We start from the raw sequence: 15000 nt of genomic DNA on the forward strand, positions 1-15000 counted from the left end.
GCTTTATTCAAAGACATTTTTGTTGTTTTTGACCGGCTTACGTGTACTGATCAATTGATGAGTTGTTGTTCCCACGTGCAACCATCTTATTAAAAACTAGGAACGGTACAGAGCTTGTGTTTTTATACCCTTCGTTTTGCAGAAAGTTGATCCCTCAGGAAACCCAACCAAGTCTGCCCACCCAGGTAAAGTATTCTTCTTGTCGTAGTGTACTGTATCCTTCTTTTGTGGAGGACAGTCTGATGAATCTGAAAGTATTAAGTAGTGAGATCTAGACATAATAGACTCTGTCTTAATAATGGCAGACGATTTTACTCGTCAATGGGGTTCACTGTAGGAGTCAAAGGGTGAACAACACCTACATCCACTTTTATATCTTGGAGAAGTTTTAATAGGTCTTTGCTGTTGAGGTGCAGGGATGGCGCAGTGGCGAGAGCAATCGCCTGCCAATAATGTGGCCCGGGTTTGATTCCCAATGCATACTCGGCGTCATCTCTGGCTAGCAAACTATTAAACCAACAGCAATTCAGTTTCCACATCAACTTCTCCACACCTCGACAACTACTTCTACTCAGGTTTTTCAGTTCGCTTTCTTTGACCAGTTTCTTCTCTCGTTTCTTAAACTTAGCGCCGTAATCGGCTTTTACTTCGTGTAGAAGAAGACACACATGACGTAAAACAAATATAGAACAAAAATCGTGAAACAATACCTAATCAGATTCGAAATCTCTAAAGATCCCTAAAGCTTTTGTTACGTCACATGTGTCTTGTACGCGAAGTAAAAGCCCCTTTATCTCTTCATGTGACTTCTTTTCTTGCCGCCGCTGACAAATGGGTTTTGTCTTGAAAATTTCCGGCCGGCTCCTGCTAATGTCTCTTAGCAGTGATACACGTTCACGCAGCTCTTGGTCTTTTCCTTTTCCCTCAGACCTTTGTGTTACAACCTTTCCCTGTGCGTTTCCTACATGCATCAACCTTGTGCCACTTCCTCAACCAACTTTTTGCCCTGGTATATATAACCTGGGCCAACGCCCTGTCACCTATTCGTAGCTCACAAATTAACACTTAACCCATTGACTCCCAGGGGTTCCCCACTGACGAGTAAAATCGTCTGGCAATAGACAGAGTAAAATACTAAGTATGGCTGGTTTAGGGGTGAAAGGGTTAATGGGACATTAGTGATTAACCTTGACTCCTGGGGGGGTTCCCCATTGACCAGTAAAATCGTCTCGTGTTAGACAGAGTAAAATACTAAGTCTGGCCAGTTTAGGCTGGTTTGGATGTCAAAGTGTTAACATGCATTCTTAATTTTTTCCTAAAGACTACAATAGTGTTGCAATAACATTCCACATAACAATATGACGTTAATTACAAGATATAACCAAGCGATGTTCCTAACACTAAATAATCAACACTTACGAGCTACAATTTGACAACTATGATGCAATGATTTAAATAACAATAGAAGAAAAAGTCATGTATGCGATAAGAGATTTTTTCCCGTGACACTGTATCGGTGGGGAAGTAGTATACAAAAATTTGATTTTATCAACAGAGTTGATAATGTAAATTGACCACCGTACAGGGATTCTATAAGCTGTTGTTTCGAGCGTTAGCTCTTCATCAGAGCGAATCGAGGAATTACAGGTTGCGTGTAGTTTTTATAGTAGAATAGGAGCTACACTATAGGTGGTAACATGGCAACGTGAACAACAGCAATACATTAGTTAAATGAAAAGCGTTCATTAATACCGTGGGGATTAGGGGTGCTGATTTGGAAGATGAATTTTTGTTTCAGATTCTTGCGGCTTTTCGTCGTATGTACAATGTAGATGTAGGGAAAGGTCACAGATAGCCATGCATTGTTTGGAGTGGATAGGAAGATTAAAATGACGAGCGACTGGCTTAGATGCATCTTTGTCATTCTTCTCAATTTCGCGAAGTCGTTCGCGGAATCGGTCGCCTAGTCGTCTGCCTGTCTCGCCAATGTATAATTTATCACATAACATATACAGGTTATGCAATAAGTGACATTTGCGGAGGTACATGTGAAACGATTGGTGATCTCAACAGATCCCGTAGGTTCCGATATTTTGTGAGTGTTAAGAGTGAAAGGACTAGTATTGCAGCGCCAGCGCACGCATTTGAACGTGTTGGGTTGCTCATTAGTTTTGAGTGCTCTTCTAACTAAAATGTTGCCTACGTTTTTGCCGCATTTGAATCAAATTAGTGGAGGTTGCAAAAGATTCTACCAGTCTCAGGATCATTTTGGAGTAATTTAAAGTTATTAAAATTGTGAGGATGGAAAGTGAGGGTGAATGGAATTCTGTCATTCTAATCCCTTTTTGACGTTTGTAGTGCTGACTGTTAATCAAATTCGTGGGCACGATGATGGCGTGCTTTGACCACAGAGACAGATGGAAAGTCGCAAGAATCTGGAACAAAAATTCATCTTCCAAATCGGAACCCTTAATCCCCACGGTATTGATGAACGCTTGTCATTTAACTAATGTATTCCTGTTTTTCACGTTGCCAATAACGTAGCTCCTACTCTACTATAAAAACTACACACAACCCATAATTCCTCGATTCGCTCTGATGATGGGCTAACGCTCGAAACATCAGCTTTTAGAATCCCTGTACGGTGGTCAATTTACATTATCAACTCTGTTGATAAAACCAAATTTTGTATAATTATGTGCCTTGAGTTTGTTGGTTCTCTTCTCTGCACCGCGAGGTCTTTCTCCAGGTACATTTACTCAGGATTTCCACTCTCCTCAAAAACCAAAATTTGATTTGTGTTGATTTGTTAAATTAAAGTCAGTCAAAAACCCATTGACCTCTGAGAGTGACACTTAATAGATTTTACTTTGTCTGATGCCAGACGATTTTACTCATCATAGGGGCAATAGTTGTGAAAGGGTTAATTTCAATTTGTACAGTGTCCCCAATTATGCACCTATCAATGTAAATCCCGCGGGGATGGGGAGTGCGGGCAATAAGCGGGGATTTGATGCCTGAGACTACCCCCCTGTCAGGCTTTTGATTACAAAGTGACCCCGGAGACAGGACATTTTGACTTTGACCAAAAGAACTCTAGTATCAATTCAAGCACAGTTAGCAAGTCTGTCCCTAAGCCGCGCTTCAGGTGGAGAAAGGTATGAAGTTTTATTTGTTTTTGTCGCTATAATCCGATAATTTAAACTGTCATCTGAGCAGGTATTGTCTATTTCAAGAAAGTTTTTATCCTTAAGTTCCCATCTGATTGAAATCAAATTCCACCACGAAGTCAGAGTATTTTACGGGTCACTGATCCGACCCGTTTCAACCTGCTGAACGTATAAATCATGAACATACCCTGTTTCAAAATAATGTTCTTTTATTTGTTTTCTATAGTATGAGGCTCTGCCTGGGTAAATTCTGGCAAGCAACATGGCCTAAAAAGTAGCGACAACACTTAAGGTGAAATCGCGACAAACGACATCCTTTCTTTAAATTTCCGACAGCAAGGGTCACAGCAACATGGAACATTGACAAAGCACCAACACAAGACCTTTTAAAATTCAGACAAGAGACACTTGTTCAGATTCTTTGCCCCAGGGTGGGGCTTTTTTTGACACTTTTGATTGACGTTAGTTTCCCACCCTGGGGAATTTGATTAAGATTTTTTAAGAATCGTCAAATCTCCGCCCCTTGCCGCCCTCCCCTCCTGCAGGATTTACATTGATAGGTGCATTAGTGTTCCAGGGCTAGCAGATTACACACTTCAATAAAGTTCCTTTCCTTTTGAAGACACAAACGCATCCAGTTGATGCCCCCCCCCTCCCCCACCCTTCAAGTTGCATATATAGAAGTACTGTAGACGGGACTGTTTCTCACAGCCAATTTTTTTCTCATTTTCCCTTATACCTCATGCTCCATGAACTAAGTTGCTAAAGAGGGACTGACCATAGTCTAACACTGAAGGGCTAAGACTGCTTCTGGAATTGGCACAATATAGGTATTGTGATTTCTTTTTCAGCACGTTTTTCTCCAGACGACAAGTACTCTCGCAACCGAGTGATACTGAAAAGGAGATTTGGTATACTACCAACCCAGCAACCCATGCCAGTCTATTGAAATATTTATCCAAGACATGTTTGGAGTGATCAGCAAAGTGCATAAACAATGTGCTGAATATCCTTTTAATGGTTTGCTATCATCACCACCATCAATCACAGTTCCCAGTTATGGAAGCAGTAATTGCCAATGTGGAAGCAGTGATTGCCAACAGGAAAGCAGTGATCAAGCATCATACTTTCATTTTCTTCAAACTGTATTTTTCAGAATGTTAACTTGCTCTTGTCAAGTTGCTGCACTAAACAAAGCTGAAAATGGTCATTTGCAACTTTATTTGTTATTATTTTGGAAGATGAGATCAAAGGCAAGGCGTGTGAAACAAGCTTCATGTATATACTTGTAATATACAAGACTAGGTCCCATCATTGAGCAATATCGACCTTACATATTTGATGACAAGGAGTGACCTTACAGAATGATTCTGCTTGCCTATATTATAGCCATCAGTAACAGACCTTTTTTGCCTCAAGTTTGTTTGATCATGAAACCAGTAGGATAACTGCTACATAGAATACTAGGAATCCTATAGAAAAATCAAGAAACAAGGTGCAATACTTTTTGCTATAAGAATGTCAAGTATGTCAATGTGTCTGAGAATGCTTATTAAATTCTTTACTTAATGTGCATGTCACAGTAATGATGTTATGTGATGCCTTCATATCATAACTGGAATTTTTCCTGAACATTTTAAACATTTTTCTCGTGTTCAGTGAAAAGTGCTGATGGCCCTTAATTCATTGCACACATTAGGACTTTGACTGAACTTACATAATTTTTACACAGCTTTGTTGATGCTGTATCCAAGGAGTACCCAAGGGTTTATGTGAGTCATGGAAAACTTAAGAGGATGGCTTATGGTACTTGAGTGCCAGTATTCTTGCAAAGTACTGTGCTTGTAATAAGCAAATACTGGTTATTGTTTCTTGCTAGAACTTTCAAGAATACCTAAGTGCAAAAAGCTATTATTATATTTGATGAGGTTTTATGCAAAATCAGGATTGGTCACTGACTTGTTCCACTTCCTATGACGCTCATTGCTGTGTGTATTGTGAAAACCAAATTCATTACTCAGCAGAGGCTTCTGTATTTGTTTTAATATTGGTAAATGTTATCATACGTTGGAGAAATCAAGTGACAAAAATTCAATCATATTGAAGTTATATTTATTTGCGGTAAGGGGAGAAAATACGATACACATGCCTTATGATGCATAGCCTGGAGGACATCATATTGTTGAAGGATCTGTTGGTCTTGATTCTTCAAGCATCTATGGTTTTTTCAGGCAGTCAGTGTAGCAAGGACAATGTATCATATCATTACAATAACTATTTTTAAAAATACAACTACACTTTTGAATTTAAGGAAGATGTCCCAATGTTTCAAACATGTTCCTTGAATTCAAAAGTGTGGTTTTATTTTTAAAAATAATTATAACACTTTTGCTATCAAGACCATTTGGAAAAGTTATTTCAATGACTGTGATGAATAATGATCCCCTGGATGATTTAGGGGTTATTTCCTGATACCTTTTTGCAAGGGGGCGCAGTATGTATTTTTGTGTTGCATCATTCATGAAAAGCTCAGTTACGCTGGCAAAAAAATGCATACTATTTTGTAGTGTGCCCATTTTGTGAGGCAAGCCGGGAATTTTACAGAAATATCAAATGACATCATTGAATTTGCTTGTTTCTGTGATTTTTTCCCTCTGATATGTGATGTGAGGATTGCATGTACATTTCTGTCAAGGTGTACGTGCTTTCAGAGGTTCAGGAAGAACAAGGTATCAGATATAGCTATGATTGTCTCATGAGGGATCAACGATTTGTTTCGTCACGTTCATGTGAATGACTACATGTATTTCTCATCTAAGTTAATCCCGAGGTAAATTATATAATGTCACGTTTGTCCAAAATTAGTACATTAACCGATGGCAGTGCATGAGTTATCTTTCACAATACGTTCCAATTGCCCTGGATTTGCATTTAAAAGCGAAACAAGTGCTTTCCTTAAAAACGTGGAACAAAGATTGACAGAAAGATTATTATTTTTATTATTAAAATCATCCGTGCATCGACAGATAATTGCTTGCAAACCGGAAAACCGCAAATTATGAAGACGGAAGTAGCATGACGTCATCTAATACGGCAAAATGTGTCAAAATAGTCAATCGCGCGAAAGGATTGTTGTCTCCTAAAAGGGTGCAAAAATCCAGGAATGGTCCTTCATTCTCCCCAATGAGAAAGGATAATGTTTAGATAAGGTTGTTTAGACCTTAAAGAAGTTGTTGCTAAATGTTGTGGATCGGAATTTAGATGAATTTTACGCGGGATCTTTGAAAGATGACGGTCATGACCTACGTTTTGGATGCGACCACGAAGCGTAAAACCAGAAACAATTATTACTTTATGTATGGATTCCAAAGTAAGTAGGCTATTGTCAGCTGCAGAACAAGGAAACGTACTCTTCGTTACAGATCTCCTCGAAAAAGGTCACCATGTTGATTGGAGCGATGAAGAAGGAGTAAACGCGTTACACAGTGCTGCTGCAAATGGCAACGAAAACGTTGTACGTTTGCTGTTGTCGCGAGGTGCAAGTTTAGAAGCAAGAACTATTTATGGTTGGACCGCTTTGATGCTCGCTTCTTACTATGGACACTTCATGGTCTGTTGGATTTTATTGCAACACAAATCAAACATACATGCGAAAAGTGATCTAGGTTCGACGGCTTTAGATTGCGCTGCAAGAAATGGTTATGTCCAAATTGTGGCGTTGTTGATCGAAGCTGGCGGACAACAGGTGCGAGATAGCGGCACAAAAGCTGCGGAACTGAGTTTGAATAAAGCTCTTATGACCGCGGCTCAACACGGTCAAGAAGCAGCCTTAAAACTACTGCTTGAAAAGGGGGCTGAAGTGAATCATAGAGAAGAAAGCACAGGATGGACATCTCTGATGCTGGCCGCCGTGAATGGGCACATGACGGCTGCTCAAATCCTGGTCCATTTCGGAGCGGATACGAATGCCTTAAATATTATTGATCAAACGGCTCTGGAAGTTGCTGTTGTTCGGCAGAAAACCGATGTGCAAGGGTTTCTCGATGAAAGAACCTCAACACGACCGCAAATAAAAGGTGCAGTAATTAATAATTTATTTAGTTGGATTGAATTTATTGGGTTCGCAACTCTCACGCTCGATTCTTGACAAGGGCAATGTGTCGAATCACGTTACATAACGTTACATAACGTAATTTGCGTGAAATCGTGGTATATTCATTAATTAATTAAACCTTATTTACGTTTTTATTATTTGAAAGAATTCATTCGGAAAGATGTGATTGTGGTTTTGTATTAATTGAAATTTGTGCTGGATGGATAACTTCCAACCACTGTGGTGAAATGAAATGGTTGACCTATGTGCCACAAAAAGTGGAGTCAAATCAAAGGTTTCATTGGATTATCATGTTTATTACATTAGCAGATTACTAGAGGCATGCATGCATTTTCTGCTCTTGGCATAACTTGTCAGCTAAGGACATTAACATATCCATTGATATGGAAGGAAAGCTTGTTATGTGTTGCAACCTGCTCAATATAACCCTTGGGATATTAATACCCACATTTTAGGTATTGAACCTGCACAAACCTGGAATACAAATTAAACTTCTTTTATGGGTGGAAAATAACTGCGATCAATTTTTGAGATTGCTTTTGATGCCCACGTGCCTTATCTTCCTTGTGGCCAATAAAGGATGCCAGGCATTAAAGACCTTTGATCTTTTAGAAGTTGGAACTACTTACAAAAGGGCTTCTTAAGTGCTCAGGGAAATATTTGTAATTTATAGTTGTTTTACTACCACCTTTCTTGTGGAACTGTTACACTTGAATTGAATCTAAAAGACAGGAAACTAATAATTGGATGAGATTTTTGATACCCTGAAGTTTAGGTTAATGTAATTACGGCTTGGCCAAGAACTTGATACAAGGGCACCCAAGGTGAAAATTAAGGGAAAGCCTTTGAGGGACATTTCTGGGCTCCTTGTATAGTATAAAGACTGTCTAAAGAGATGTTTTTATCACCTAGAAGGAATTTGATCTGTTTGGATATCTAAACCGCAAATTGAAGTGTCCAAAAATTTTAGGGAATGATATCTTCATTTCAGAAATTGCTAGCCAGCTGAACGTTACCTTCTAAGAACTTCCTCCCAAACCATTTGCTCATCCCAAACTGCTAGGTGACCTTTTTAAGTGCCAAAAGTTGCAAAAATACCCCATCCGAAAACGTAAGAGACAACTTTTCCCTGGTTGCGAATCTTTTAGGTGATGTTTTATTAAAACAATCTATCGCTGTTTGGCAATGTAGAACCGAAATTCTTAGAACAGTTTGACTCTCCCAAGCACATGAACAGTAAATTGAGAACTTTGTTATGAAACAAACAAATATTAGTAATTTTTTTATTTTAAAGAGAAATATTAACAGGGGCACCCAACAATAATCTTTGGTGAAATTTTCACCTCATTTCATTTCCTTATATTATTTAAAGGGCATTAACAAAGTGAATTTTTTTATTACATATTTTGTAGCTTATGTGATAAAAAATTTAGCTTGTGGGAGGTGTGGTGGCTTCGTGGACAGTGTGTATGACTCCGGATTGAGTGGTCCAGGGACATTGTGTTGTGTTCTTGGGCAAGACACCCAGGTGAATAAATGGGAACCGGCAAAAATGCTAGGGGTAACCCTGCGATGGACTCGCATCCCATCCAGAGGGGAATAGAAGTACTCCTAGTCGCTTCATGCTACAGAAACTGGAGATAAGCGCCGGCCTGGTGGGCCTTCTAGGCTCATAGTGGACTTTACCTTTTATATTTTGTAGCTTGTTGTGTCTTGATGATGATACAACAAAAGAAATTTGAAAAAGTCCACTAAAATTGTTTTTTTACATTGACTCCTGCATAAATTTGTTCAAGTTATTATTAAGCAGAGATTTGCAGTTTTAAAATCTAATATAATACAATACAATACAATATCACTACGCTAGCCACACACAACAAAAGCTGGTTTCCAGGTGGGGCGTAGGTAAACACGTTACAATAAAGTATATATATATATATATATATATATATTTAGAATCAGTGCAATCCAGTAGAAGGCATGGAGGGTGAGGAGGTAAGTTTGCGTTTGAAATCAGAAAGCGATTTGGCGGCCTTTGCCTCATAGGAAAGATTATTCCAGAGCATTGCACCACTATACTTAAAGCTGCGCTTCAAAAATTTGTGTATGGCCTTGGCAGTGCTAGATCAGTCTTGATATTCCTAAGATTTATGTTAGGATCATTTAGCTTTACAAAGGAGTTACTCAGTTGGGGGGCAGATAGATCATTGAGGATTTTATACATAAGGGTAGCCTTCATATGGAAGCGCCTGGTTTCAAGGGTTTTCCATTTCAGGTTATTCAACACATCTGTGGACCTAACATCATATGAAGAGCCTGTAATAACCCTTCCTGCACGATTTTGAATTTTTTGTAATTTATCTTTCAGTTGCTTACCACATGTATCCCACAGGGGTGAGCAGTAATCAAAATAAGGTTGAATGAGTGATCTGTATAAAGTTACAAGGGTGCAGAGGGGGACAAAAGGCTTAATTCTTCTCAAAGCACCTATGCCAGCACATGCCTTTTTACATATATATTCAAATTATATGAGTTTCAAATGTAAGCTTTTCATCTAGTAGAACTCCCAAACATTTGTTAGAGGTTACGTGTGAAACCAAATTATTATCAATGGAGATTACATTAGGTAAATCTCCAGATTTAGTGTTCAAATTATATGTTGACCCAACAACCATTAACTTAGTTTTGAGAGGGTGGAATTGGAGCTTCTTAACAGTGAGCCAGTCGCTTAGATTTTTTAAATCAGAATTTATATTATTGGCAAGTGTGCCAATATCAAAACTAGAGGTAAAGATTTGAGTATCGTCTGCATATAAACAGGGGGTAGTGAATTTTAAACAATTTGGTAAATCGTTTATGTAGATAAGGAAAAGGAGAGGGCCAAGAATAGAGCCTTGGGGAACTCCACAGAGTAAGTTACTTTGAGAAGATAAGCAACCATTTATTAAACGTTGTTGTCGGGCAGTAAGATAAGACTTGAACCACATCAATTCTCTATCAGCGACTCCATAAAACTTAACTTTCTGTAGTAAAATCGAATGATCAACTGAGTCGAAGGCCTTACGAATATCAAGAAAAACTACACCTGTCAATTTTTCCTTACCCATATTATCAGACCAATCATCGCACATTTGAATCAACGCCAAGACAGTCGAGTGGAGAGGGCGGAAACCAGACTGGAATTTAGAGGAAACAGAATTACGGGTAACTTTCAAATAGTTATAAAGCTGTTGAAAAACTTCTTTCTCAAAAACGTAACTTATTATTGGCAGGATTAAAATTGGTCTATAATTTCCCATATCACGACGGTCATTGCCTTTATAGACCGGGCACACACGTGCATTTTTCCAGTCATCAATAAAAATTCCAGAGGAAAGTGACAAATTAAATATAAAAGTCAAAGATGGAGCAATTATACTAGACGCGATTTTAAGGACCTTGGCAGGAATCTTATCAAGGCCAGTGCTTTTCGACACCTTTAAGTTTTTTAGGGTAAGTGCGACACTTTCCACTGGTATATTAATTAGAGAATCGAAAGGCTGGAAAACTATTCTGACTGTTGCTGAGATATGTGTTAACGCTATTGGAGGACCTTTTCGTTGATTCAGCGGCCAAAGTTGGTCCTATGTTTACAAAGAAATCATTAAATGACTCGGAAATATCTTTATCGTCAGAAACAATTTTATCGTTAACAAGAATATCAGTGACAGGGGAAGATTTATTACCTTTGCCTGTAAGTGAATTTATTAATTTCCAGCCCGCCTTAGGGTCAGTAGCCTTGGACGCATCGATTTTCAGGCGAAAGTAGTCAGATTTCGCTTTACGCATCATACAATTTACCTTATTCCTGGCAGATTGATAAAGTATCCAGTGGTTGTGCGAGTCGTATTTAATAGCATGTTTTTTGTGGTAATCTCGTTCCTTCATCATTTTCTTTATGTCAAACGTGAGCCATGGTACTGATGATTGTCTCACACTTATATGTCTGATAGGGGCATGGTGATCTAAAATTGCATTAAAATCAGACTTCCATGCTTGCCAAGCTAAGTTAGGGTCGTCAAAACATTCAACATTTTGCCACGAGGCCCTATTAAGGTCATTAATAAAATTCACTTTGACAAAATGTTTGAAATTTCGAACCTCTTTAATAATGGGTCTAGTTTTGGGTACAGCAAACTTTCGTACCGCATAAATTAGACTGTGATCTGAAATCCCTAGGTGAATAACTCCAGAGGTTGCTGTATTGTCGACCATATTTGTAAGAATTAAATCAATAGTAGTGGCCGAGGATTTAGTAACTCGGGTGGGCTCTTTGATTAGTTGCTCTAACTGATAAACTGAGGATATGAACTGCAGGGTTCGAGTATGTACATCAAGGGGTGTTTTGGCATAGTCAGAGTTAATATCCCCCATGCGAATCAGTTGCTTATGTTCGATATCACAACGCTGGTGGTTTTTATACTAAAGACGCATAATTCATCTGGGACGAACTTGGGCAAACATTTTTTCTGCATCTGTTAAATTTGTCTAGTACAAAGACGGGCACAGGACGCAACATGTGTCTGGACAAACTTTCCGGTTTAGTGCGTCTTGGAAGACGAACTGAAGTGGATAGTTCGTCCAGACGCACTATGTCTTTGTACTAGACGAATTAACAGACGCAGAAAAAATGTTTGCCCAAGTTCGTCCCAGACGGATTATGCGTCTTTTATGGTTCGTCCCATCTTTACACTAGACGGATAACATGAGAGACGCGTAATTCGTTTGGACGGATTATGCTTCTCTAGTATAAAAACGGGCAATTACACCAAGCTTTTACACAGTAATAATTTATACAGATTTTAAAACAGCCAAAATGAATGATACATGTAAAGACCATAAAGACTTGTGTATAAGCCGGACCTTTTTGCTTATGTTTTGGGCCAAAAATCGTGGTTGCGGCTTATACATGAGAGCATTATTTTCAGAGGGAGTAAACTGGCTTGTGGTTGTCACAAATTGCTGCTTTCAGTGTGGTCTATGGCCGATCACCTGAACACTGATTTCTCCACTACGTGCAAGAAAATACCACGCTATTTGGGAGAACTGGCTGACCATTTCATTGCCCTTCACTACTTTCATGGCGTGTTTATCCATGGGGTTAAACTCTCGTTTAGCAACAAGTTTTTCTTCAATCAGTGACTTCGATACGTCTTGATAAACGTGACATCCATGCAAAGCTGATGCGAAAGCGAACATTTCCATGTCCAGACTTCTCTCATTTTGCATCATTCTCCTGCACTTTTTTCGTGCAAATTGTATCATTTTCATTTCAACTGTGGGCTTTAGCAATGAAGGCAATTGTTGTCAGTCACACCTTAAATTCTTAAATTCTTAAATCGTTGGCACTCTAGGGCGAAAGAATTAGTCTAGTTTTCACGTGCCACGACAAACACCTCTGAGGCACAAAATAACATTTAGCCTGTGCTATTAATCATTTGTTACACAAAGTACCTACCTGATTCAATGTGGCAGTCAAGGTGTCGAAGCTGCGCTACACTCAATTTGTGACTGATTAAGGCAAAAGTCAGTGAGGTTGACAGCTTTGAATACTTTGATAAACTTCTTTCATTTAGTTGAAGAAGCAAAGAGCTGGAGTATTCGCTTGACCATTAAAAAGCTGCTAAATTACTGCTAACTCTGTTTCGCTCTTAGCATCCTTGTGTGCCCAGGTGGACGAATTTGCATGGCTTAAAATTTGCCATTTCTGTTTTTCTTGCGGGAATCCCACGAAGGCGCCGCCTGGTGAGAACACTGGATCTGGGGGCATGCTCCTCTAGAAAATTTTGAAATCTAGGAGCTTGGAAATGCCATTTCCAGCGTTTTGCAAAAGGTGTTTCCCTCTAAAAGGCATGGAAATTAGGCAATAAAACACAACAGTTATAGTCACTTTAAGCAGAAATTGCTAGTTTATTAGTATTTAAAAACATTATAGGCAGTGTGTCTTGCAAATTGGGCACTAACCCCTAAAAAGGTTTATTCTATAACCAAACTAGTACTATCTGGTGGGCATGAAATTTCCCCCAAAAAAGCAAATTATAGAGATGGCCTTTGACAGTTTAAAAATGCAAATCGCTCACTTCATTTACGTCCATTGGGCATGTACTGCTTTGTGGTCACGTAAAATGTCACGCGAATTGTTATGTAACAGTTGTAGAGCAGCTATTAATTTTGTTATGTTTAAACGCGGGAATTTGTTTGAATGTGCAGACTTTTTTTTTCTTGAAAAGAAACTCCATAATTGGGAGTTTAGTTAAGCAAGGAAAGCGATTTTATTTTTATAGAGACCGGTGTGATCACCCCTTGTAAGCACACAAATACACACCCGATCTATTCTGATCATGTCTTGATTGTAATTTTTCCTTTCAGGTCAGAAGTTTGTTCGACCAAGTATCATTGAAGCAGCCACAGATGGTAAATTAAGCTACATGTGCATTTGTAGTTGTTCCGATTTAAAAAAGAAGCCCAATGATACTGACTTTGCTGATGCAATTCATCACAGTGCTTTCCCTCATAGACCAGAATTAGAAAAAATAAAGAAACCAACAGCTAAATACCAACTGTCGGTCAACAGTTTGTCAACAGTTGGCCAACTGTCAGCCAACTGTCTGCCAGCTGTTTGCTGACAGTTGGCTGACATTCTATTAACAGTCAACCAACAGTTGGTGTGGGGGCCACTCTGTAATAATTGTATAATTCAATAATTCAATAATTAGGTTATTTTCACCTTCCTTTGTTGCAAACAGGTAATGTGGCACTGGTTAGAGAGTTGTTAGATCAAGGAGATGTTGACAAAAATTCTACTGGTAAGGAATGCGAATCATTTTGTTACAGTTTATTACTTTTACTTGACACCAAGAGAGAAGAGATATGTCCGGGTTTGACCCTAATTAGATGCATGTGGATTTCAAGCACCACAAGTGTCCCTTTGCTCTTCTCGCCAACTTCGACATCACTCATGTCTCAGAATACAGACAATTTACGTCACAAAGTGTCCCCCAAATGCTCTTCTTTAAGTAAAGATTTATAGCTGCTGCATTTACCCAAAGCAAAAAATACACTAACCTTTACGCTTACCTTATTGTTGAAAATAGATAGTAAAATAATGATTAGACTTTAAGGGACACTTCGTGTTGGATGTCAAAATTGGGCGTGTCTCTATTTAGGGTCAAACCTGGACATAAGTGAAGGAGAAACATGTGCCAAAATTTAAAGTTCCCCATCCTTAATTTTTTTTCTCCATTTGTGAAGTCCTTATGTACAGCCTGATGCGCCTTACCGTGGCCACTGCCATCTGTTACACAAATGCGATTGAAGGTGGCAGTAAAAGACAAAACAGTTGTTGAGAAGTCAAAGTTAAGAGTTTTCAATGATATTTTTGAAAGGTGCAATGAATTCACATGCTTGCAAGATTCAACAACAGTATTAACCCATTCATCTCTGAAGTGGTCCCCATTGATGAGTATTAAAAATCGTTGTGCATTAGACATGATAAAAACCATATGTGTCAATCTCAGGATTGAAGGGGTTAGTAGTTCTCTCAAAAATGTATGTCCTCTTTAACCAGTTGACTCCAAGGGGTGGGACTTATCGATTTTTCCCAGTTGAAGACCAGAATGATTTTACTCATTAATGGGGGCTGCTTCAGGGATGAATGGGGTAACATTTAACAATAAT

The 15000-nt window shown here is 38.8% G+C and overlaps 1 protein-coding gene across 2 annotated transcripts in view; it reads left to right on the plus strand.

Annotated features, from left to right (window-relative positions):
• The first annotated feature begins 6270 nt into the window (after nucleotides 1–6270).
• The window catches only part of LOC138021432 (ankyrin repeat and SAM domain-containing protein 6-like), a 35292-nt gene continuing 26562 nt past the window's right edge, over nucleotides 6271–15000 (plus strand). Inside the window, exons 1-3 of one of the 2 annotated variants that reach the window (XM_068868308.1) lie at nucleotides 6271–7246; nucleotides 13693–13737; nucleotides 14070–14129. In XM_068868308.1, coding sequence (XP_068724409.1) covers nucleotides 6484–7246; nucleotides 13693–13737; nucleotides 14070–14129 — 868 coding nt within the window. In that variant the 5' untranslated portion in view covers nucleotides 6271–6483. The remainder of the gene's footprint in view (nucleotides 7247–13692; nucleotides 13738–14069; nucleotides 14130–15000) is intronic. The other variant, XM_068868309.1, reaches the window with a different exon arrangement.

This window comes from Montipora capricornis, chromosome 10 (genome assembly GCF_036669925.1).
Source record: "Montipora capricornis isolate CH-2021 chromosome 10, ASM3666992v2, whole genome shotgun sequence".
NCBI classification, from domain to species: domain Eukaryota; kingdom Metazoa; phylum Cnidaria; class Anthozoa; order Scleractinia; family Acroporidae; genus Montipora; species Montipora capricornis.